The sequence below is a fragment of the Agelaius phoeniceus genome, chromosome 19, assembly GCF_051311805.1.
Source record: "Agelaius phoeniceus isolate bAgePho1 chromosome 19, bAgePho1.hap1, whole genome shotgun sequence".
Lineage (NCBI taxonomy): Eukaryota > Metazoa > Chordata > Aves > Passeriformes > Icteridae > Agelaius > Agelaius phoeniceus.
In genome coordinates this window covers 1886100-1907801 of record NC_135283.1, presented here as the reverse complement: position 1 = coordinate 1907801, position 21702 = coordinate 1886100, and the positions used below count along the sequence as shown (strand labels likewise).

The 21702-nt window shown below is 49.4% G+C and overlaps 2 protein-coding genes across 2 annotated transcripts in view; one reads left to right on the top strand and one right to left on the bottom strand.

Annotated features, from left to right (window-relative positions):
- Positions 1 to 203: 203 nt before the first annotated feature.
- Positions 204 to 5155, bottom strand: TMEM220 (transmembrane protein 220). Its single transcript, XM_077188224.1, has 6 exons — positions 5035 to 5155; positions 4901 to 4930; positions 4017 to 4077; positions 2778 to 2907; positions 1904 to 1963; positions 204 to 889 (listed from the first exon to the last, which is right to left on the bottom strand). Exons 1-6 carry the CDS (start codon positions 5104 to 5106, stop codon positions 757 to 759), a joined length of 486 nt encoding a protein of 161 aa, XP_077044339.1. The 5' UTR covers positions 5107 to 5155; the 3' UTR covers positions 204 to 756.
- Positions 5156 to 10510: 5355 nt separating this feature from the next.
- MAP2K4 (mitogen-activated protein kinase kinase 4) overlaps positions 10511 to 21702 on the top strand; it is a 63693-nt gene continuing 52501 nt past the window's right edge. The window contains exon 1 of the mRNA XM_054644990.2: positions 10511 to 10735. Within this exon, the coding sequence (XP_054500965.1) occupies positions 10642 to 10735 (94 nt within the window). The 5' untranslated portion in view covers positions 10511 to 10641. The remainder of the gene's footprint in view (positions 10736 to 21702) is intronic.

Genomic DNA, 21702 nt, shown 5'->3' with positions numbered 1-21702 from the left:
CTGGCTGAGTCCAGTTTATCCACCTGTGCTTCCTTCCCCAGGATGAACAGTGGGACATGCTTGCTGCTGCAGGGCTACTTGTGGGTCCTGCTTCCCAAGAAAAATTAGGTGAGCAGCAGAGTTGGGACAGTGCCCACATCTGCTGGTGACAGGCTCGAATGTGCATCTCCCAGAAAATAAAAGATATGGAGGCTTTCATTGAGTTTTCTTATAAAAAATAGTGTTTATTATTCAGTAAAACCAGTGACTTTCAGTTAAAGATAGTAGCAAAAATAATTTTTTCAGATATATTCTACATATGATTTTAGCACAGGACAGAAATATAGACTGCTCAGTTTTCCAAAAAGTCTGAAATGGATTATCCAGGCACATTACTGATAGTTCTATGGCTGTAAATAGTAATTTATTAAAACAGTATTTGCTTTATTTGTCCCTTATATTACAGAATAGTTCTCAAACTATGAGGTGACTGGAGAGTGATCCAGGGATACAGTGATATCCTGAATATACCATCAGAACAGACATTAGATCAATGGTGCTTGGAAAATGTAAGAAGCAGCAAGGTGAACAGTTTCTGTAGGAAAATTCCCCACTCAGATTTGACAGGGTTCCTCAACATTTCACCAAATCTCAGCTGGCACTGCTGGAAGCAGCCAGGTATTCTTGGGTGCTATCAAACTGACCCACCTTTTGTTAAGCACCAAAAGCAAAGGCAAATAAGGTCAGCATAGTCACTGCACACTTTCCCTCACCCAATTAAATCACGGTTTTGCAGTGTGTTGGCCAAGACTCTCGCATGTCTTTGTTCACATAAATGTACAGCCACGAAACAAAGGGGAAAAGGGCAACAACAACTGCAGCAACCAAACGAGCTCCTCCCAGGGGACTCCTGTAAGAACAAATCCAACAGAGCTGCTTCAAATCACTGAATCTTTAACGCTGGAAAAGACGTCCATGATCATCAGGTCCAACTCTGACTGCATACCACCACACCCACTAAACCCTATGGTGCAGTGCCACATCCACTGGTATTTTTTGAACACTTCCAAGGAATGGTGACTCCACCACCTCCCTGGGCAGCCTGTGCCAATGCCTGACCTCTCTTTCAGTGAAGGAATTTTCCCTAGGATCCAATCTCAACCTCCCCTGGCACAGCTTGAGGCTGTTTCCTCTGGTCCTGTCCCTGTTCCCTGGGAGCAGAGCCTGGCTGCATCCTCCTGTCAGGGAGTTTTAGACTGAAAAGCTCCCCCCTGAGCCTCCTTTTCTGCAGACTGAGCCACCCCAGCTCCCTTGGTGACTCCTGGTGTTCCAGACCCTTCCCCAACTCTGTTCCCTTCCCTTCCAGTCCCTCAAAGGCCTTTTTGAAGTGAGGTGTCCAAACCTGACCCCAGGACTGGAGGTGCCTCAGCAATTCCAGCACAGGGAACAGGCACTGCCCTCATCCATGGCTGGGACAGCCCAGGATGTCCTTGGCCACTGCTACAGCCACCACAGAACATTCACATCTGCCTGCAGCTGGAAAGAGCAGAGAGCCTTTGGCCAATTTAATGGGGCTCCTATGGATCTATCACCAGTCTTTTACTGGAGAGGCACAAAGAATTTTCAGACAACTCAGGCTACAGAAATTAGCTGGAATTAAATAAAGCACCTTAAGCAAAGGGAAAATGCCCCTATTATGGCAGGGGCCATAAAAAGTGCTTAATGTAGCCTTACATTCCCCCCTGCCCCAGCTTTTATCTGTGCAAGATCCTCCAGGCTGCTACTGCCTGGGCATCTGGAAGGGTCAGAGGGTGACATGAAACAGGAAAACAAGCTGCCAAAATCAACTGTGTGTTTTCAAGGAGCTAGTCACTAAATGGGAACATTGGAATGCATTATTAAAAAAAGAGAAAATAAAACTTACTTTGCTGAACTGCGACAAAGACTCATCCATATTGTAATAATCACCAGACCAAACAGTTCTCTAAAAAGCCAAACAAAAAACAGATCAGAAAATAATACAAACAGATGTTTATGTTCCTACAATACAAATTTTGCCTCCAAAACAGTAGTGGCTGCTCCTTTGGAGAAGTTCAATATATTTTACTAGGATTATAATTATAAAGGTATTTACAAAAAGCAACTTTGCTTCACACCACAAATCTACAAATCGACATGACAGCTAAACAGCTGCAGAAATTCCTGCCTCCACGTTTTGTTCTACTGCTGGATTTATATTCCACAGCACATTTCTCTAATTAATACAGGCAAAGCAGGCACATTTCTCTCATTGAAACAGAGCAAAGCAACATCCCAGTTTTCCAGACTGTGATTAGGTACAGAAGTAGCTGCCAGGGCTTCACCTCAGTACTTTACAAGCACCTACTTTTTAAACAACTCCTGAATGTCCAGGTGAGAAATTCTCCCTCATCCTCAATACCTTGGAGGACTCAGCAGCCCATGCCAGATTAACGTGAATTTGGGATCACCTCAAGAGTTTTTAAAACATTGATTACCACTCCCACAGCTCCAGGAAAAGAGAACAAAACTGCTTCACTGTGCTTGTGGCCTGGTGTCTGAAAGCCAGACAAATAAATCCAACTACCTGCCACAATCAGGGGGGCAATGACTGTTCCCTCCCCTGTGCCCAAGCAGTCACGGGTTTGGAGCATCTTTGGTCTGATTCCTCTGGACCAACAGCTCTCACTACAACAGCCCAGGAAATAAAGTTTTGGAAGGTGACACCAGGAGGAGATGGCCTGGTGAGCTGGATTTGGGCAGGGGCACATAAAACCCACTGCTTAATGCCTTCCTCTTCATGGAAAATGTTTCCTTGAGCATAAGCAAACAAAGAGCAAGCCAAGGCAATGGTCCCAACAACACAGCCAGCAGAATGAAGGTCACAGAGGCTCCTCCAAACACCATTGTCTGGGGGAAAAAACAAAAAGACTGTCAGCCACTATCATGAAGAATGAAGTAAACCCATCTGGGTCTGCCACAGACCTGAATGGCAAATACCCCTTGGTGAATTTACATAAACCTGAAGTTTCACAGAAGTTTTGCTATTATAATCTTTATTTTCCACAGATCTGGGCATAAGGAAAACCTTAACTATGAGTTTAACATTAACATGCAGATTCAATAGACCAGCCAATGAAATATTCAAAAAATATTCAAAACCACAAGCCTCATGAGTTCTGAACATAGGAATGCTGCCACTTTATATGCTTAAGGTGGCCAGAATGCCAAGAGACTGCAATGGTGTAATTTGTGACAATACCATGCACTCCTGAAGGTTTTCTTTTTTAAGTGTGATTTTAGTTTATTCAGCATAAGTATTCATCCAGAACAGATACAGTCACTTTGTGTACATAAAATTGCCTTATTTTAAATTATTTCCACTGAATTAAAATGCAAAAATCTTAACTATGTTCTGAAGATTTGAAACAAATCTAATCTGAATGATCCTCTGAACTGCTGTTAGCTCCCCCAACACACACCCTTGGAAACACAGCCTTAAAATGTTCCTGCCCATGGCTCTGTGGGGCAGCTGCAATACCTGGCACTGAACAAGACCTTTAGCACTTTCATGGGACCGTGCAAAGCTCAGCTGCTTTTGCACGAGGTAGATAAACAAAAACACAGATTTACAATGAAACAAAGTCAATTGCTAAGGTCAGCAATTGAGCCAGGTTCAGAGCATGCTCCCAGGCTTCTGCTCCAGAAGGCTTTAAGCTGGAACTGGGGTGCAAAGGCAGGCCCAGCGCAGCAGCTGGGCTTTCTGCTGGGCTCCTCTCCTCACCTGCAGCATGATCAGCCAACAGCACTAAAGCAATGACCAGCCACCACCTAAAGCAATGACCAGCTTGTGTAGAATTAAGTCCTGCAGTTTTTTGCCCTCAGAAGGTAGTAGGATGTGTTTCTACACAGGCTGATTTTAATCTCTGCCTCAATTAAAAAAAAAAACCAAAAAGCAAAACCACAACCTTTTGAGGGCAAAATTTGAGCAGAGGGTGTTTTGCACACCAGTATCATACCTGTTATTGAAGGGTTGATGCTGACAAGCAGTGTCAGGGCAGCTGGCACTAAGTAGACAACCTGTTAATGATATAAATCTACTGGGTATTAAAACTCAGCAAGCTCAGGAAGCAGAAGTGCCCAGCCACAGCAGCACTTTTCCCCTTTGCAGTTTGTCAGAGGCACAGAGCAGATGCCAGTCCCTCACCCTCCAGCATGCCCTGGCACTGCTAGTGCTCATCTTCACCATCACCACCCAAAATCCCGGGCCATCAGCCACAGCCAGCCCTTGTTCCTCTGCTCCTGGCTTACAGAACACTGGCTGTCTGACCAAGCACTGCAGAGCCCCTTCCCTCAATCCTGACCCTCCCCGGACCCTCCACCCGCGCTGGGGCGTTTTGTCCCCTTTGGTGCCGCTGTCAGAGGGGCTCACACAGCGCAGGGCAGCCCCTGCCCGGCCAGCAGCTCCTGTCGCACACACAGACCGTCCCTGTCGCCCGCAGTGCCCAGCCCAGGGGATGCCGAGTGCCCGAGGCAGGACGGGCACCGGAGCGGGGCTCGCTCCCCGTTCCCTCGGAGGCTCCCGCTGGAGACCCAAGGCGAGCCCAGGGCCACGGGCACAGCGGGGCAGCTCGGGGTGCTCTGCACAGCAAGCGATGCTCTGCAGGGGCAGGTGCAGATCTGGGCTGAAACAAGGCAGATCCTGGAAGCACGGTGGGATTCCAGCCGTCGCTGCAGTAGAGACATCGCTTTCCCGGCTCTGCCCGCTCCTCAGCTCGGAGCCGGACGTTTCCTCCGGCAGCCCCGGATCGGACGGGCGTTAGCGGAGCGGGGCCGGGGCCGCCGGGACCTCGGGGCAGGAGGTGCCGAAGGGGAAGGGGAGGGAAGGGCGGCCCGTACTCACCGTCCACAGCCCCGCGTCGGGGTCGTTCACCTGCAGCGGGAGGCGCGCACTGAGACCCCGCAGCCGCCGGGCCGGGCGGGGCCGCGCTCCGCGGGAGGGGAGCGGAGGGGACGGGAGGGGAGCCCCGGCCTCACCTGCACGGCGGCCGCCAGCCCGAAGAAGGCGGCCATGAGGAGGTTGCAGAGCCGCCACAGCCGTGCCGCCATGGCCGGGGCGGGACAGAGGGGACGGACAGAGGGACGGACAGAGGGACGGACAGAGGGACGGACAGAGGGCGGGACGCGGGCGGGCCACGGCCCCGATCCCGATCCGCGATCCCAATCCCCGCCTCGATCCCGATTCCCCATTCCGATCCCCAATTCCCGCCCCGATCCCCATCCCCGATCCCGATTCCCGATCCCGCTGCTGATCTCGATCCCGTTCCCGGCCCCGATTCTCATCCCCGATTCCCATCCCCATCCCGGCCCCAATCCCGATCCCGCTCCCGATCCCGGCCCCGGCCCTGATCCCCATCCCCATCCTTATCCCCCATCCCGGCCCTGATCCCCATCCCCATCCCGTTATCGATCCCAATCCCGCTACCGATCTCGATCCCGATCCCGGCCCCGATTCTCATCCCCGATTCCCATCCCCATCCCCATCCCGGCCCCAGTCCCGAACCCGATCCCGGTCCCCATCCCCATCCTTATCCCCCATCCCATCCCCGATCCCAGCCCCGATCCCCATTCCCATCCCGTTCCCGATCCCGATCCCGGGCAGCACTGCGATATTTCGAGGGAGTTAAACCCTGGCACAGGTGCCCAGAGCAGCTGTGGCTGCCCCTGGATCCTTGGCAGTGCCCAAGGCCAGGTTGGACAGGGCTTGGAGCAGCCTGGCACAGTGGAAGGTGTCCCTGCCATGGCAGGGGGCTAAATAAGATGGGTTTTAAAACAGTTTCCAACCCAAAGCATTCTGTGATTTTTGTAATGGTTTAGGAATAGTTTTGTGTTTATGAGATTCAGTCGTATTGTGTAGTCTGGAGAACCAAAAAGGATATTGTTCAGAAGAATAGCATTGTGCCATTGTTCGCTGATTATTTATGATGAAAAGTGATAATAAGTGATGAATTGAAAGTGGGTCCTTTAGAAATGTGATATTTACCAAAACCAAGCCTCTGTGAGATCATGTCTCCCACCAATTTCATACTGTTCCCTCAGCAGCCAAAAGAATCGGGTCTGGCTAAATTGTTATGTGGAGGACATATAAACGTGCCCACATTTGTGGAGAGGATTCATTCTCATCTTATTTTCAACTGAGTCTTTCCTTGAGCAGGTTACAAGAGATGAAATTACTGCAAATAAAGCCACAGAGAAGTAAGAGTTGTCTTTGTGGGAGTACCTACCCCTCACCTCAAAAGAAGCAGAGCTCGAGTAATAAATCACCTTCATGCCTCGTTTCCAGGTCAAAGATAGGCTCTTGAATGTATTTTCTAACAGAGGGGAAGTAATTTTGGGCTAGAAAATGAAAATGTCACGGATTAAAAAGTAAGTGTTGATAAAAGTGTAAGAAGAATGTAAAAGCATATCTTTCATTAGCATAATAATTATCAGCATAATATGGTAGGAAAATAAAAGCAGCCAAGCTTTTCAGGCACACCAGTTCTTTGTGTGGGAAACAAAATTATGAGTCACTGCCCTTTTTTTCCAACCATACCAGCTGATCTTCAACGTGAAAATTAATCTGTGATGAAGTCTTTGGATCTTTAATTTGTCTGATCACAAGCTATTGTGCAAATTTGCACAGCCCACCTAGTTTCTGTCATGGCTGGGCTGCTCCTTGACATCTCATGGGCTCTACAGTCAGGAGGGGAGAGAGAGCAGATGGGAGAAAGTGATAGAGACTGGGAAGGAAGCAGAGAAACAGCTGGGCAGACACATTCAGGGCCCTGCATGGTGTGGGACAGGACTCTGCTGAGGGGAAGGGAAGGCTGGCATGGCAGAAAGCAACTTCCAATGGGCACGTGGAAGGCATGGCATGGAAGGTTTGGCAGTCCTGTGAGTGACCAAAGTTCAGTGACACAAGAACAAGGGAAGGCAAAAGGCCCCTCTGTCTCTCCTGAGGATATGGTTGGAAGGAGGGAATGGTTTGGCAAGTGTGGTGCTCTTTACTGCTCTAATTCACAGAATCACAGAATATTCTGAGCTGGAAGGAACCCATAAGGATCACCGAGCAGATGGCCCATACAGGGATCACACCCACAACCTTCATGCTCACATCATGCTCTGGCCAGTTGAGCTGAATGGAATTATGGAATTCAAAAGCAATCAGGCTGTAACATGCCTTAAAATAAAAACGTCTTTCAGTGCTGGGTGTGCTTATTGCAAAGAAAAGGTCGGGGCTGTTCCCTTTAAAGCTTTCTCGAGTATCCTGAGCACTTCCTCCAGGCACCCGCTGCAGGACTGTGTCGGCAGGAGGCAATACTGACTTCTCCCATGAGAGGGAGGCCAAGAACCTTCAGTATCCCTGAGTGGAACTTGAGCTACACGTTCCTCGATATTAGCTAAAACATCTTCCCTCTTTATGACTCTCTGGATCTGCTACTCACCCCAGAGCAGCCCGAGCTTATCTTCACGGTGACAACTCCACCTGTAAAGAACAGAGGCAGCAGGGATGGGCCCTGCAGCCAAGCTGTGATATTGAGAGTCAGGACCTTTCCCAGGAGCCTGTACCAGAGATTGTGCTGCACCACAGCCATAATCACCCATCACAGTGACCCATTTCATAATGGCCTTCATCCCTGTGTCCTGAATGGTCACAAATTGGTTCAGATTGGATCAAAGGTGATTAAAAGGCTCTGGGTGAGCAGGTGAGGGGTTCAGGGCCTTTGGTGTGTTCCTGGCTGCAGAAACCTGACTGCAATTCCAATGGGGACATCTGGAGATAAATGCATGGTTGCACAGCTGATATTGCCAAAAGGGCTCTGGGTTTAGTTGCCTTAACTGGTGGGTCAGCAGCCAGGAGCAGGGAAGGATGGGGCTCACCTTCCTGAGAATGGGAGCAGCCCTGTGTTCCCTGACTGACCAGCTCCAGAGGACACATTTCTGAAGCAAAGGCAAACCCATCCCCGGGATTGTTTTTGCTCAAGGACATGGGTGCACCAGGTGAGTAATGCAGGAGGACAGGGAAACATGATACATACCTCAGGGAGATTTGATTTTTGGGTGAGAACAGTCTGTAATGTTGAGTTTCATATGTAATATTGGTTGTTGAATGACAATGCCACTGTATGGCATGGCTACCCTGAACAGTGAGTATGGACTGCTCCAGATACACCAGCCATGGATTAACTGAACTCAACAGACATCTTGGTGGGGATGGCCAGTGACCACTGAAATAATGGCTGTGCTCGTGTAGAGTTATATGAATATATATGTATATAACATAGTTGGGAAGTATAAGATATGGGCATGATGTAAATGGTACAGAATAAACCAGGATGATGTCCTGGTTGCAGAGAGAAGGGCACATCAGGAAAAAACGCAGACAAACCACTCTCATGTCCTGGTGTGGCACAATGTTTTAGGAATAAAGTGATAAGTAACAGATGTCACATATGTTGACTTCAGGAAGGTTTTTAACATTGGCTGTCCTGATCCCTTCATAAGAAGATGTAAGGACATGGTGAGTGTAAAACTGGTGAGATCATTGTACCTCAAGTGTTAATTATCAGTGTTTGTCAGAATGGAAGGACACATTCAGAGGATTTTTGCAGGGGTCTGTTCTGAATGCCAGATCTTTTTAATTACTTCAGTTAACAGCCTGGATGATTAACACTCATGACCGCCTCATTCAATCTGCTAATTACTCCAGGCTGTTGAGGACAGCAAAGACAACAGGATTCAGCACTAGATGGAGAAATGGCCTGCAATCTACAGGACAATATTCAACAGGTACAACTTCCAGCATTACTTTTATGAGCAGTGAGCAACACAGATTCATGTGAGGGAACTGGGTGGATGCAGTTTTCAAAAAAAAAACAACAACTCAGCAACCCAAAAAACACTCTCCTCCCAAAAAAAATAAAAATAAGAAGAGTCTACAGTGTAATGGAGAGCAAACTGAACACCAGCAATGGAAAAGGCAAACACCATCCTGGAGCATGTGAGCTGTAGCCTCCAAGCTGGCATAGTATGCCTAGCTAGGGATGCTGTGCTTCAAAAAATGCAGATGAACAGTGGAAAAAATCAAAGGAGGTCAGTGAGGATGCTGAGAGGCTCAGGAAACAAGAAGGAAGGCTGAAGGAAATGAATTGATGTAATGTGTGGAAGAGAAGGCTGAGGCAAGGACAAGGAGGAAAACATTGCAGTTCATCATTGCACATCATCAAGTGCCCAAGGGGTCATTCTGAAGAAGGCTATGGCCATAGTGAACAGGGCAGGATATAAAGGATTTGAAATTTAAAAAAAACCCTGAAGTTAGGCTTTTGGATGATGTTAGGATCACATGCCACATGTGTGCCAGAACAGATTGCTAGGGAATGGCACAATCCCCATCACTGGAGGTCTTTAAGGAAAGGTTTCACAAACATGTCAGAACAGGTACTGTTGATCCTTCCAGATTTGCAGTGAGGGAAAACTATGGCTTTAGCTAATTGTAAGCAAACACATGTAGGTGGCACAAAGCAGAAGTGGAAGTCAGTGTTTGTGCCAGTGTTTGCCAGCAGGCACTGGGTTTCTGCATCAAAGCCTGCAAGGTGCCAGCCCTGGACCTGCCCTCAGGGGTTAATGCAGAACAGAAAGCTTAAGCAAAACAGGGAAGAGAAAGGAAAGTTACAGAACTAGGGAAGGGAATGTTTTTTGTGTCAGGACTCAACACAAAGGGTGATGGTTTGCAGTTCCTGGAGGCACTTCCAGTGTGTGCTCAGGGCTGTATTATCACCTCCATGGTGACCTGGGCAATGGAGAGCAGGGAAAGAGTCCTCATACTTTGAATACACGGGACGTCCAGCTCTTTCCTCAGCACATCTCCATTCATAAAAGGGGTCAATATTGTCTCTACTACAAAGATGAGGACACAAGGCCTCCTGCAGGTGAAGGGACTCCCCTATGTCATGCAGCGGGCTGGAGAGGGACCACAGTGAAATTGGGGCAACAATTTCACTGCTCTAATTCCCAGCATGTGCTGCCCCTATGACTAGAGTGTGGAGGAATGGTCAGAAACCATGTGCTGGCATGAACAGCAGTGACCAAGAGAAGAAAGAAAATAATGGGGAAACTGATGGTGGCAGGAAGAGGCTGCTGCCCTGGGTGTCCGGGGAAGCACAGCACGGAGTTCTGCCCTGTGGTCCCGAAGGAGTCGGCAGAAGTTTGCAAGGGGCTGCCTGTGTGGGGGAAGCCCTAACCCAAAGGTGAAGATGAGAAATGCTCTAAAGCTGCCGGGGCCGGCTGCGGGCCCCGAGGGGATGCGAGACAGGCCAGCAGAGGGGCTGGCGGGGCCGAGCGCGGTGCGGGGTCCCCCGCGGGCGGTGCCCCCCGGCCCGGGGGAGCGGGAGCGGCTCCGCAGGACCGCCCGCGGATGCCCCGGCCCCCCGCGGGAGGCAGCGCCGCCTCCGCCCCGCCGCAGCGGTGCCGCAGGCGCGGGGCCCCGGCGGGGAGGGGTTTCGCGGCCCCAGCCGGGGGCGGACGGGCGGCGGGGCCGTGTGTCCTGCCCTGCCGGGGAGGGCCCTGCGCAGCGCCGCCGCCGCTGCTCCCGCTCCGCGCACAATGGCGACTCCCAGCCCCAGCGGCGGCTCCGGGGGGAGCGGGAGCGGGCCCGGCCCGGGCGCCGCCGGCAGCAGCAGCAGCAGCAGCATGCAGGGTAAGCACCGCCGGCCCGGGCAGCGCCGGGCCGTGCCGGGCCGCAGCCGCCGCAGGTCTCGCCCTGGGGATCTCGCCCGGGCCGTGGGGACCCCCGGGCGCTGCCGTTCGCGCCCCCCGCGCTGGGCCGCGGCCGTGCAGCGGCGCTGCCCGCGGGAATCCCCGGCCCCGGCTCGGCCCGGCCCCGGCGGCCCCGCTCCGGGCCTGCCCCGCTGGCGGCCTGGCCGCGCCCGGCGCGCTCGGCGGGAGGAAGCGCGGCCCTGGCCCTGCTCGCCGGGGCTGCCGGGGCGCAGGGCCTGCCCGGAGCTCGGCCCCGGCCGCCGGGACAAAGGCCGGGCTGGACGCGGCTCCGGCCTCTCCCGGCGGGGAACGGTTCTGCGGCCGCTGGGGGTGAGCGGTGCAGGCCGCGGCTGCAGCAGCAGCAGCAGCATCCCTGGGGGCGCCGGCCGGAGCGAAGTGCGCTGGGGGCGGCCCGTGCCCGCAGGAGCCCCGCGGGGCGGCCGGGCTGGGGCTGCGGCACCGCGGCACTGCCCCGGCCAGCCCGGCCCTCCGCCTCCGCGCTGGGCTTTTCTCGAGACGAACGCTTGAGTGAAATCAGTTCAGCGCGAACTTGCCGTTCAGTTTCATTCAGTTCCGTTCCGTTCCGTTCCGATGGAAATTTACAGTGCTGCAGCGGGTCGTGTTGGTTTCCACCGGCACTTGTTGATGGTTAAGCAGCCTTGCAAAAACGGTGGATATTTGTTTTTCAGAAAGGCCTCAGCAAACCCTTTGAGTTTCGCCTTTAAAGTTAGAGCACTGGAATGTGCTCTCTGCTTGAAAAAGATTTTAGGCCTTATTAGGCTGAGGTGGCACAGTGCTAGTTTGTTTGTTTGTTTGTTTGTTTAAATTAAATACAGGGATGGTAATATTAAAGAAGCAGTTTACCCTGTTTTGGGACCAGGAAAAGGAAAGGTTGCTCTCTCTGTGACAGAAGTGTGGGTACTGTTGTGAAATAATGTTTGTCACTGTTATTTGCCATATTCTGTGTTGTTCCTGGTATAGACTGTGCTGAGACTGGTGGGGACTTGTTTGGGCAGAGAACTGATGGTTAAACTGAAGAGCTTGGTATATTTGGAGTAAAAAGATGAATTGTGGCTCCTTGTAGCTTCCCCTGCATGAAGGATTGGGTACCTTTTGGGTACCAAAAAGGTACCCAATCCTTCATGCAGGGGAATGAAGGGCCTTGTCAAGCTAGTATTATCCATTTTTCAAAAACCTGAATCCCAGACTTTGTTCATTAAATGCATGGATTAAAAACTTTACCATGATAGGCCAAAACAGTTGTGAGTTTATTAGAACAAGCCTTGTTCTTGTAGTGCAGTTAAAACCCTCAATGTTGCCTGTTGTATTTCCACCTGGTCCATTTCTCATATTTGAGTTGTTCCTCTGAATCACTCTTCCAAGGCTGAGAGTTGGTTTTGCACCCTGGCACCTGTGATGCCCTGAGAGTTTGTGGTGATGCAGCATCTGCTGCTGTGTCCAGTGGAAGAAGGGCACTTGGTTCTGCTCTAGCTGGTTAAGGTGACTGTTTAAATACAGATTTAGGACCATGGGCCAGGGTGATGATGCCCAAGTGCTGGTGGCTTTCCCTGAGGTAACAGGTGAGTCTTCAGATGTCCCAGGAGGAGCTGTGTGTGGGATCCTGGCTGGGCTCTGGAGCAGCAGGTTGCTGGGACTGGGGTGTTCCTGGAACATGCAAGAAACCGTCCCAGGAGCAGCTGTGCTGCCCCAGCACCTGGGTGGGATGGGAAGGGGCTGGACATGGCTGCAGGTGGTGTGCAGGCTGCTGGGGCAGCTCTGGCTGCTCTCCAAGATGCACAGTGCCCTTGCCCACAACACGAGTTCCTGCTGATGCCAAGGCAAGCTGAGCTGAACAAAGAAAACCCCACAAAAGTTTCGAGCGTTCTGCAGGTTGGGAAGCCCAGCTTGTGCTTGTGGTGGGGCTGGGCAGGCACTGGAGCAAGGGAGGTGCAGGAATGCATTGCTGGGTGGGGAGAAGAGTAGGTAGGACTGCATCAGTGTCGATTTAATTGGCTTAAACAGCATGACAAGGTGGAGCAGGGAAGTCATTAAGCTGGAAGCAAGTAATTATATTTAAAAAAAAAAAAAAAGTTTTGCTCAGTTAGTTTTCAGCCACAAACACTTGACCTGGCTTGTGCAACTGCTTCTGCAAAGGAGGTGGGAGTGGGACAGGGTGGAGCTCCTGTGCCAAAGGACTGTGACAGTGCTCCCCTGGTTGCTTTTGGAGACCTTGCCCAGAGGCCATGTGCTTGGGCAAGCTCACCTGAGGTGAGAGTCCCTTGCAGGAGGTTTCTGCTCTGGTGTCAAGGCTGGCAGTTTTATAAGGAGTGTCAGCTGTCAGGGCATTCATCAGGGCCTGGGGATAGGGAAGAGTTGTGAGGATGGTGGTACAGGGGAGAAGTCTTCAGAGGAATCAAGGCCCATCACATTCGTGTCCAGGGCAAGGGCACCAGGTCCAGAAGGTCTCTGCTGCTGACCACCCAGTTTTGGTTTTAATTCTGTATCCTACACCATTTCTGATGCACACAGGCTAAAGTCCTCCAGGTGACAATGCAGTAGTGAAGGGACACTGCCCTGTCCCTGTGCTGGGCTCACTGTGCAGCCATGGCTCTCAAGCCTGATGATCAAGCAAGGGGTTGCTTCAGGCCCTATTGTTATTCACCCTTATTCTGCATGCCCCAGCTTCACTCTCATGTCTTCTCTTGGCTACCTGGATCAGCTGCCCATGCCAAAGGACCTGGAGCTTCATTTCTTCCCAGAGTCCCCTGACCAGTGCAGTTCATGGTGCTGTGTTCAAGGCACAGCTTGGAGACGAAGGAGAGCTGGAATTCTGAGTATTAAAATAGATCCTATTCAGTAATTTTTAAATGTCTGTTGCATGCACACTAAATCAAGTCTGTCCAGATGCTGGTGACTGGTGGTGTGAAGAGTTGTTCTTACTCATGTGTAATGTTGAAGTTCAGGAACAGTCCTGAGTATTTAGTGTCCTGGATGTTTTGTGCAAGAAACAGATTCTGTGAAAGTAGGATACCTTTGACGGTGATTTAAGGAAAAACCAGCACCCAAACTGTAATTGGAGTAATTTTGTGTTTCTCTCATTGCCAAAATTAGTAATAGTCATTACTGCTAACATTACTCAGAAAATGGTAATTTGAAGAATAGTGGTGTGAAATCTAGAAATGTAGTTTGTTCCAAGGCATAGGGAGAATTTTGATTCTAATTAAAACCTGTGGAGTCACTCATCCTAACTACAGTGCCAAAGAGGAACTGGAACCACTTATAACTGATGGTTATGGAATCAGCTCAGCTGCACTGGGCACTCAGGAAGACTGGAGGCAACTGGGACTTCTCCAAATACTCACTGCCTGGTTTGCTCTGATGTCTTTAAAAAGCAAAGCAGAGCTACTGCGTGTGTCTTCTCAGAGTGTACATCACGGCTCAGATGTGTTGGGTGGGAATTCCTGACCAGAATTTGGGATTCTCAGTTCCCTTCATGTGTCTGTGGTCCCATTTGCTCCCTCATTCGTGTCTTTGCCCTCTTCATCTGACTCCAGCCATTTTATCAAAAAATCAGAGGAGCTGTGTCTCTGGTGAGAGTCCTTTGTGGGTATGAGGCAGGGAGCCTGGACAGGGAGGTTGTTAAGAGGTGTCTGAGTGCATGAGGAGATGAACTAGAGTCCCTCTCTTACCCTTGGGTGCCATTCATGACATCAGGGGTTTACTGAAGTTGGGTGATCGCTTCCTATTTACAAGGAAACACTGTCCTGTACCTTTTTCCTGGCAGAAAAGAGCTGCTGGGAGGCTTTTTGAGAGGTCAGGAATTATTCATGTTTGGGATGGACTCTGTCAGTCAGTGTGGTCAGGTGAATTTGGTGTGGGTGTGTGATGTGCACAGTGGGGTAGTGGTGGCTCCTGCACACAGCACTGGCAGAAGCTGAATATTGCTTGAAACCTTTTGTGGGCTTGCTGCCACCAGACTGATCCTCATTGTGGGAATTCAGTAGAGAGATGCCACGGCTCCCATGTCCTCCTCTGTTTCTTGCTGCCTTGGTGAGTGCATGGGGTGACTGGGGCTGCTCCCCTCAGTGGAATTATCAAGCCATGTGTGTTAGCAGACAGCACTGATGCAGGCTGACTCTGGCAGATTGATGGGTGTATGTCTACTTGGACATATTTGCATTTGTTAAGAGCAATAAAAGTTGTGTGGTGAGCAAATCAGTGTATTTTAGTTCATTTGTGCCCCCAGTTTATTCCTGTATGGTCCTTATGGCCATGTCTGCTTTGAGTTTGAGTCTTGGTGTAAGCTTGTGTGTGTAGGGTTGTGTTGGTACGTGGGCAGATGGTTTTGCATTTTGCCTTTCTATTTTGTTTTACTTTTAATCAATTGATGGTTTTGATATGTCTGTTTTCCTGGTAAAGGGGCAGCCCAAAAGTATTAGTCTCCTCAGATGCTGGGAGGTTTTTTCAGTTATTTTATGCTGATTTGAGGAAGCCACGAGGTGTGGAAGTCACACTGTTGCACATCAAAATGAGAGTTATCCTGCAAGAGAAAGATGGGTTTTGTGAGGAAGCAGAAAAAGCCAAAATGTGTGCTTTCCAAACTTCATTTTGTTGAGGAGTCCCTGAAATGAAATGTGTGTGTGCAGTGAAGCACTGATTACAGGAATCTTGTGTAACCATATCAAGCTCTGAGTGTATCAAACACACATAAACAGCTTTTTTGCATCATACAGCTTTGAAGTTGGATCTCTTCTGTTGAATTTACGTTTGATAAGATTTTGTGTGGAAGAAAATGTGGAGGTCTGTTTCTTGGTGGAGGAATCACGTTACCTGTTGTAGCCTTTGGAGACTGGAAAGGAAAACTGTGTGAGGGGAAGAAGCTGTGCAGGGTATTTGTGTAGTGTTCTGCCCTGTGGGTAGGAACTGGCAGCAAATATCCATCTCCAGGCTCCACTGAAGTGATGTTTATAAAGAAGGTATAAAAATCTCTGAATGGATGTGATGCTTCTGGCATCCTCTCAAAGGCTGGAGGGCGCTGGTCTGGAGCAGCATTGGGCAGGTGCTGCTGATGTTCCCTGCTCTCATGTACCTCATTTGAAATGAGCTTCATTGCATTTAAATGCCTCCTTAGATGTGCATGTGTGTCTTGCCCTTCTGCCTTGTACTGAGACAGCAGCATCCACTCAGGAAGGTGGGGATTGCTATGCTGCAGCAGCAGGCTGAGGAAAACCTGCCTGATGCTGGCAGTTGAGCCTTTTCACTGTGGTTCAGGAAGTATCACCTTGGGATATTGGCTTCTTCATGGATGTTCTGGTCAGGATAGATTATTTTTATTATTGTACAGTGTTGTCTGCTGCCTTTGGAGAGATGAACAAATGTTTTGGGGATTCCTTTGATGATCCTGGTCATTTATGGTTGCTGGGCTGTAACATCTGTTCTGCAATGAAGAGTCCCTCTGATGACACTCATTCAAAAGAATCTTTGTCTTTAAGTATTTGCCTAGGGGTTGATGCATTTCTAAACTGTTTTTATATCAGCTTGGCTGATTCCTGGTTTTTGGTTCTGCCTGTGCAGTTCTGCTGCTGTTCCCTTGGCCAATACCTTCAGTAATGTGAATCTTCCACTGTGTTATTCCAGGCTGCTGGCGTTCCCTGCAAAGGGCTTTTGTCTCTCTTCTGGGTACTCAGGTTTCTTTTCATGTTGTGGATTTGTTTGATTGTAGAAGGGATGTGTGAGCAAGGGGTAAATGACAGCACAGTGCCTGTTGAGCACGGAAAAATGCCTTTCAAAAAGGTGTGTTACTGTAGCTTGTTTACTTAATGTGCAGTGGTTACTCAAGGTAAATCCCTGGAGAGGGACACTTCACCTGTGTTTCTTCAGTTCAGCTCATAGATAAGTTGAGTATTGTGTCTCTGCTAGGCTGAGATTGGAACAGCTATTGCATGTTCATTGTCCCTCTGGTTTGCAGGATGTCTGCAACGTGAGTTTAAGGCTCACCCCTTGCAGTTGGCACTGACTTGGCTGTCAAAATATTGAAATACTTGATTATCCAAATCAATGAGAAGGAAAGTGCCCGTGAAGGTGCTGAGGGGTTAAGCCATTGTTCATAAAGTGTGAAATGCAGGGAGAGTGGGTTTCATCTCATTCTCCTGGGACAGGATTGCAGGGAGGATTTGTGCAGCCTTGGAGCTTTGGTTTTTACTCTTGGTTATGTTAGTGTCTGAACAAGACAAAATAATTTTTGCTGTGACTCTGCACCCTGTTTTCTCCCCCCACCCACGTGTTTGTACTGCTGCTGAGTGGTTGGACAAGTTATCTCAGTTACAGGTCTCTTGCTGAGGTTTGCTAGGTGGATTTATGTAAACTGTATATGAGATGCTTGGAAAACTGCCACTGCAGGTGACACCTCATGTGGCAGCCTGTCAAAGGGGTGCTCCTGTGCTAGCAGCATTGAAGTGACTGCAAGAGCTGCTGTGGGTGGATCTTTTATATACATGAACCTTTAACACACACATCTGTTTGTTCACCTTGTAGCATGTCCCATGTTGGACCATGTTTGTCTTCTTGCCTCATGCGTGGTCCCAGCTCAGGACCTGTTTTCCCTCTTTGGAACTGTGTCTGAGTGAATTGGCCTTTTTCCTGAGACCCTGAAGCTGAAGGGAAGGATAGACTGCAGGGAGATTTGCAGTAGGAGAGACTTGAACTAACTCCTGTGATTTAACACGGTAAACTCAGAGCATCCAGAGGACAGTAGGGATGTGTTTTAAACCAAAGTGTGTAAAAGAAGACTGACAAACTTTGGCAGCCAAAATACATTTGGAAATAATGGAAAGGAGGGAAGGGAGAGTTGAAAACTTGCTCTGTCTCAGCAGTGAAGTTTTGTCAGCCTGAACATTTGCGTTTTGGAGCTGGTGTTCTGGACAGTCTGTGGTGCTGACTTTGGTTCTAAACTTTTATTTTATGTTACATTAGTCTAGTTCTTATGGTCATCTGCAATCTTACTGGGTTCACATTTGTTTGAGGGGTAGCTTTAGATCTTGAAGCTCCCCATGATGTACATTCCTGGTCTGCTTAGGTGGCTGTTTCTTCAAGATGAGTCCTGCAGTTCATGCAGGTGTAACATGTCTGTGTCTCCTCGTGGTTAGGTGGAAAGGTGCAAACGTGGTTTTTATCAGATGTCACAGGTTTGTTTAAGCACAGTCCCAGTGGAGCTCTCTGCAGCCCTGTTGGGTGCCTGCTCCATGCCTGCACAGATCCTTTGCGGGGCATGTGAGGGATCATTGGCCTGGATTTGCATCAGGAGTATCATGTGATGCTGCAGAGCATCTTCCAAAATGTGTGACCTTGACACCTCAGGCTGTACCCTCGGTGCAGAGATCTCTGCTATTGCTGTTAGTGAGGAAACACAACACAGCACGGTGTTGCCAAGTATCACTGCCCGTTTCTCTCCTGTTTCTCCTCTCAGGTGAGCTGACCTGTCGTGCACATTGGCGGTACAGTGACAGTGTTCAGTGGGTATGAGCATCAAGGGAGATGGGAGTATGTGTATTGCACAAATTGTGTATTTATTAGCTGCCAAATTGAGTTCCTCTTCTGCAAATCAAAGCCTTGGTGTTTGCCCTTTACTGGAGGCAGGGCGAGCCCTCCAGGAAGCAGACAGCTCTGCTGGTCCTGGAGCAAACAAAGAGTCCAAGCGCCAGGAATTAGTCTGTGTTTTGAATAATTTATCTGATCTTTCTGAGGTGCTTCGGGAGATGCCCTGTGGCGTAAGGAGCACAGCTGTTGGGAGCAGACAGCTGAGCTGAACGGGAGTTTATCCTTTATCCCTTTTTGTCTAGGCTTATTTTTTTTCTGTGGACCAGAAGGGTTGTGTGGTTTGCTTTGGACCTAATTCTCTGGAAGTGGGTCTCTGAAGTGAATTAGCTATCACTTTGCTTTTGGACCAGAAAGCAAAGTGTTTGTACTTTGAAGAGGTTTGTGGACAGAGATAAAACAGTTTCCTTTAAAAACATATGGCTGTGTTGTTTGACCTGGGAGGGGTTGTGGACTAAGATGAAAGCAGTGCGTTTGGAAATCTCTTTGGGGAGCAGTGGGACCATGTCCGAGTTTTCCTGTAGAGACCAGTTCCTCTCCTGAGCACTCAGTTCAGGACTTGGCCTCATGCCAGACTCTGGAAACCTCATCCCACCTTTGCTATCCTCTTGTTTTCCCTTGTCCCACTCAGAAACCTGCATGGGCAGAAAGTAGGAAGGGGGAGGATGGTCAGAATGGTTTTGTACAATGCTGGCCAGGAGATGAGGAGATGTTCTTCAGGGTCCTTTTTGCCTTGGGGTAGCTGCAGCAATCAGTGTGTGGAAAGTTGGCTGTTGGCATGTCAGCTTTTAGAGCTGGTTTGCTTTGTGATTTGAGGAAGAGGTCAGCTTTCTGATCTGATCTAGCCCAGCTGTTGTCACTAGAAAGTGTGACAGTAAGGTGTAAGTTAGTATGCAAGTTTACACAGAGGAGTTGTGAATGAGCTCAGACTTGTGTTGGAAGAAGAAAGGGTTGGATGCAAAGGTTTAGATATGTGCTGTTTTAAGCAGCAGCTTGGCTGCTGAGTTCTTTCTGCACTGGAGCCACATGTTGTGGAATATCTGAACAAGCCTGCCAGCATTCTCCTGGAAATGCAACATCTATTTTAAAATATATTTCTAATTAATGTATTTCTTTTTGAGAGGAATTGGAGTAATAGCCTGGAGCTTATCTGTCCAGCTGGTTATGCCAGAGTCATAAATAGCCAGATAGGCTTCTTAGGGGTTAAGTTTTGCCACTGTGTATCAGCGCTAGATGTCATGGGGCTAAGAACAAAAATTTACTCTCTGGCCTGTTTCTGTGGTTTCATCCCTGCTGATCCTGCTGATGAGGACTGCAGCTAAGCAGATGGGAGAAGGATCTTGTCAGCAAGTGTGGAAGTGGCAAAGATCGAGACAGGAGTGCTGGGAGCTGGTGTCTGAGGCCCATGTGTGCCTGTCTGGAGGGTCCTGGCTTCCCCATCAGGGCCATCATTTGGAATCTTCTGTGAGTTGAAGAAATTCCCAGTCTCATTTGTCAGTGTGGCTGCTTTTTTCCTGCCTTACAAAAATATGGGAAATGAAGAATGTGTGAATGCAGGGTTAATTTCAATGAAGCCCTGCAATGTTTCTAGATCTGGTAATTTGCTTTAATATAGACAGGCCTTAGTCAGGGCTGACTTGAATGGGAGCCTGGAACTGAACTGGCAGCAGGAGCCCTGCTTCACCATGAGCTGCCAAAAGTCTGAGTGGCACCCTGCCCCATAGCAGGGCACTGTGCTGCTCTCACAGCACCTGGGACACAGGCCAGGAGCCACTTGTCCACAGTGTTGTTTCCACGTAGTAAATAACAGCTTTCTGGGAAGGTTTGTGTAGGGTTTCCCTCCAGGGCTCAGTGGTACTCTGAGTTCAGCAGCAGAGCTCTGACTGCCCAGTGTTCTCAGAATAATCCTGTGCTGGCATGTCCTGACTCCTTGAGACCCAAACCAAACACAGATAGTGCTTTGTGACAACATTCTTCAACAGGTTGATGTCCTTGCTGTTGAGCAATGCAGAAATTAATGGTGTAATAAGATTGGGGTCATCACCTTCCTGTCCCTTCAGCATTGTGTTCAAGAGTTTTGGGTTTAGCAACCAGCACAGGTTGCTCCATGACAGCTGAGCTGGTGGAGGGGAAGTTTGGGTCATCTTCATCCAGGCTGTCAGGACTTGCTGCTGCTTTACTGCCCAGCAGGAGCATTGACTTGTGCCAGGAGGAAATTGAGTGCTCTTCCAACCTTGATGATTCAATCCCAAGTATTGCAGTTGTTTTAGATGACTGTGGGTTTGATATGACCTGGTCCATGTTAGGGCTCAAAGAAATGCAAGAACCTTTGGAAATCTCTTTGAAAAGAGAAAAATAATGACATATAGCAAGACAGTGGAAGAATTGTGTCTGCACTGCATGGGCACACACATTCTGCTGGGACCAGCCAGAGCCCAGCTAATGCCCTTATCCCCTGCTGAGGGAACTGGCAAGCTGGGTGCCCAGGGATTCCTATGACAAGTTTAATACTTTGTCTCCACTAGTTACCCCTTTCTACCTCATGCATAAGCATATCAGACTCCTCCTTAAAAACAGTTAGGACTTGGCTTTCAGTAGAGGATTTCAGTCATTAGCTGATAATACTCTTCCTGTTGCCACACCTTGGTGGTTTCATGGCACCTGTGTTGCTGTTGATCTGGCATCTTCAACACGCATGTGCTGCTCCCTCTGTAATCCCTGTGTCTCAGAGGTGTTTTAGGGTATGATGGTATTCCTGCCCTGGTGTGCCTTGGGCTAGGCAAGGAACCAGTCTCCTCTCCCCTTTCCAGCATATGAATGCTCTGTTCCCACTGATGGGATGTTATTTGTGCTATCTTTGGAGTTCACATTGTCTCTGGGGTTTGTTGATGGTCTTGTATGGAGCAGAAAACATGGGCAGCAAGGCCAGGTTGGTACACCTCAGCTTCCCCCCTTCTCAGATGCCTCTGAGGGCAGCAGCACCAGGAGCAGAGCGTAGCTGTGCTGGTGCCACAAGCAGAGATGACTCTTGCATTACTGACACAAAGTCATGCAGCTCCCACCTTCTCAGCAAAAGCTTGGGACTCCTGCTGTCCTGCAGAAGTTGAGCATCATAAACCATTGTGGTGAGCATGGGCCAGGCAGGCAGCAGGGCTGGCTCCGGCCACAGGCCACCCACAGGTGGCTGCAAAAGGGGAAAACTTCTTTGTGGTGCTGGGGCAACCTTGCAGGAGGCAGGAGAGGACTCGTGGTGCTGTTGTGTGGGACAGTCAGTTTGTATGCAGGGCTGGTGCACTATATGGGGTAGTCAGTTTG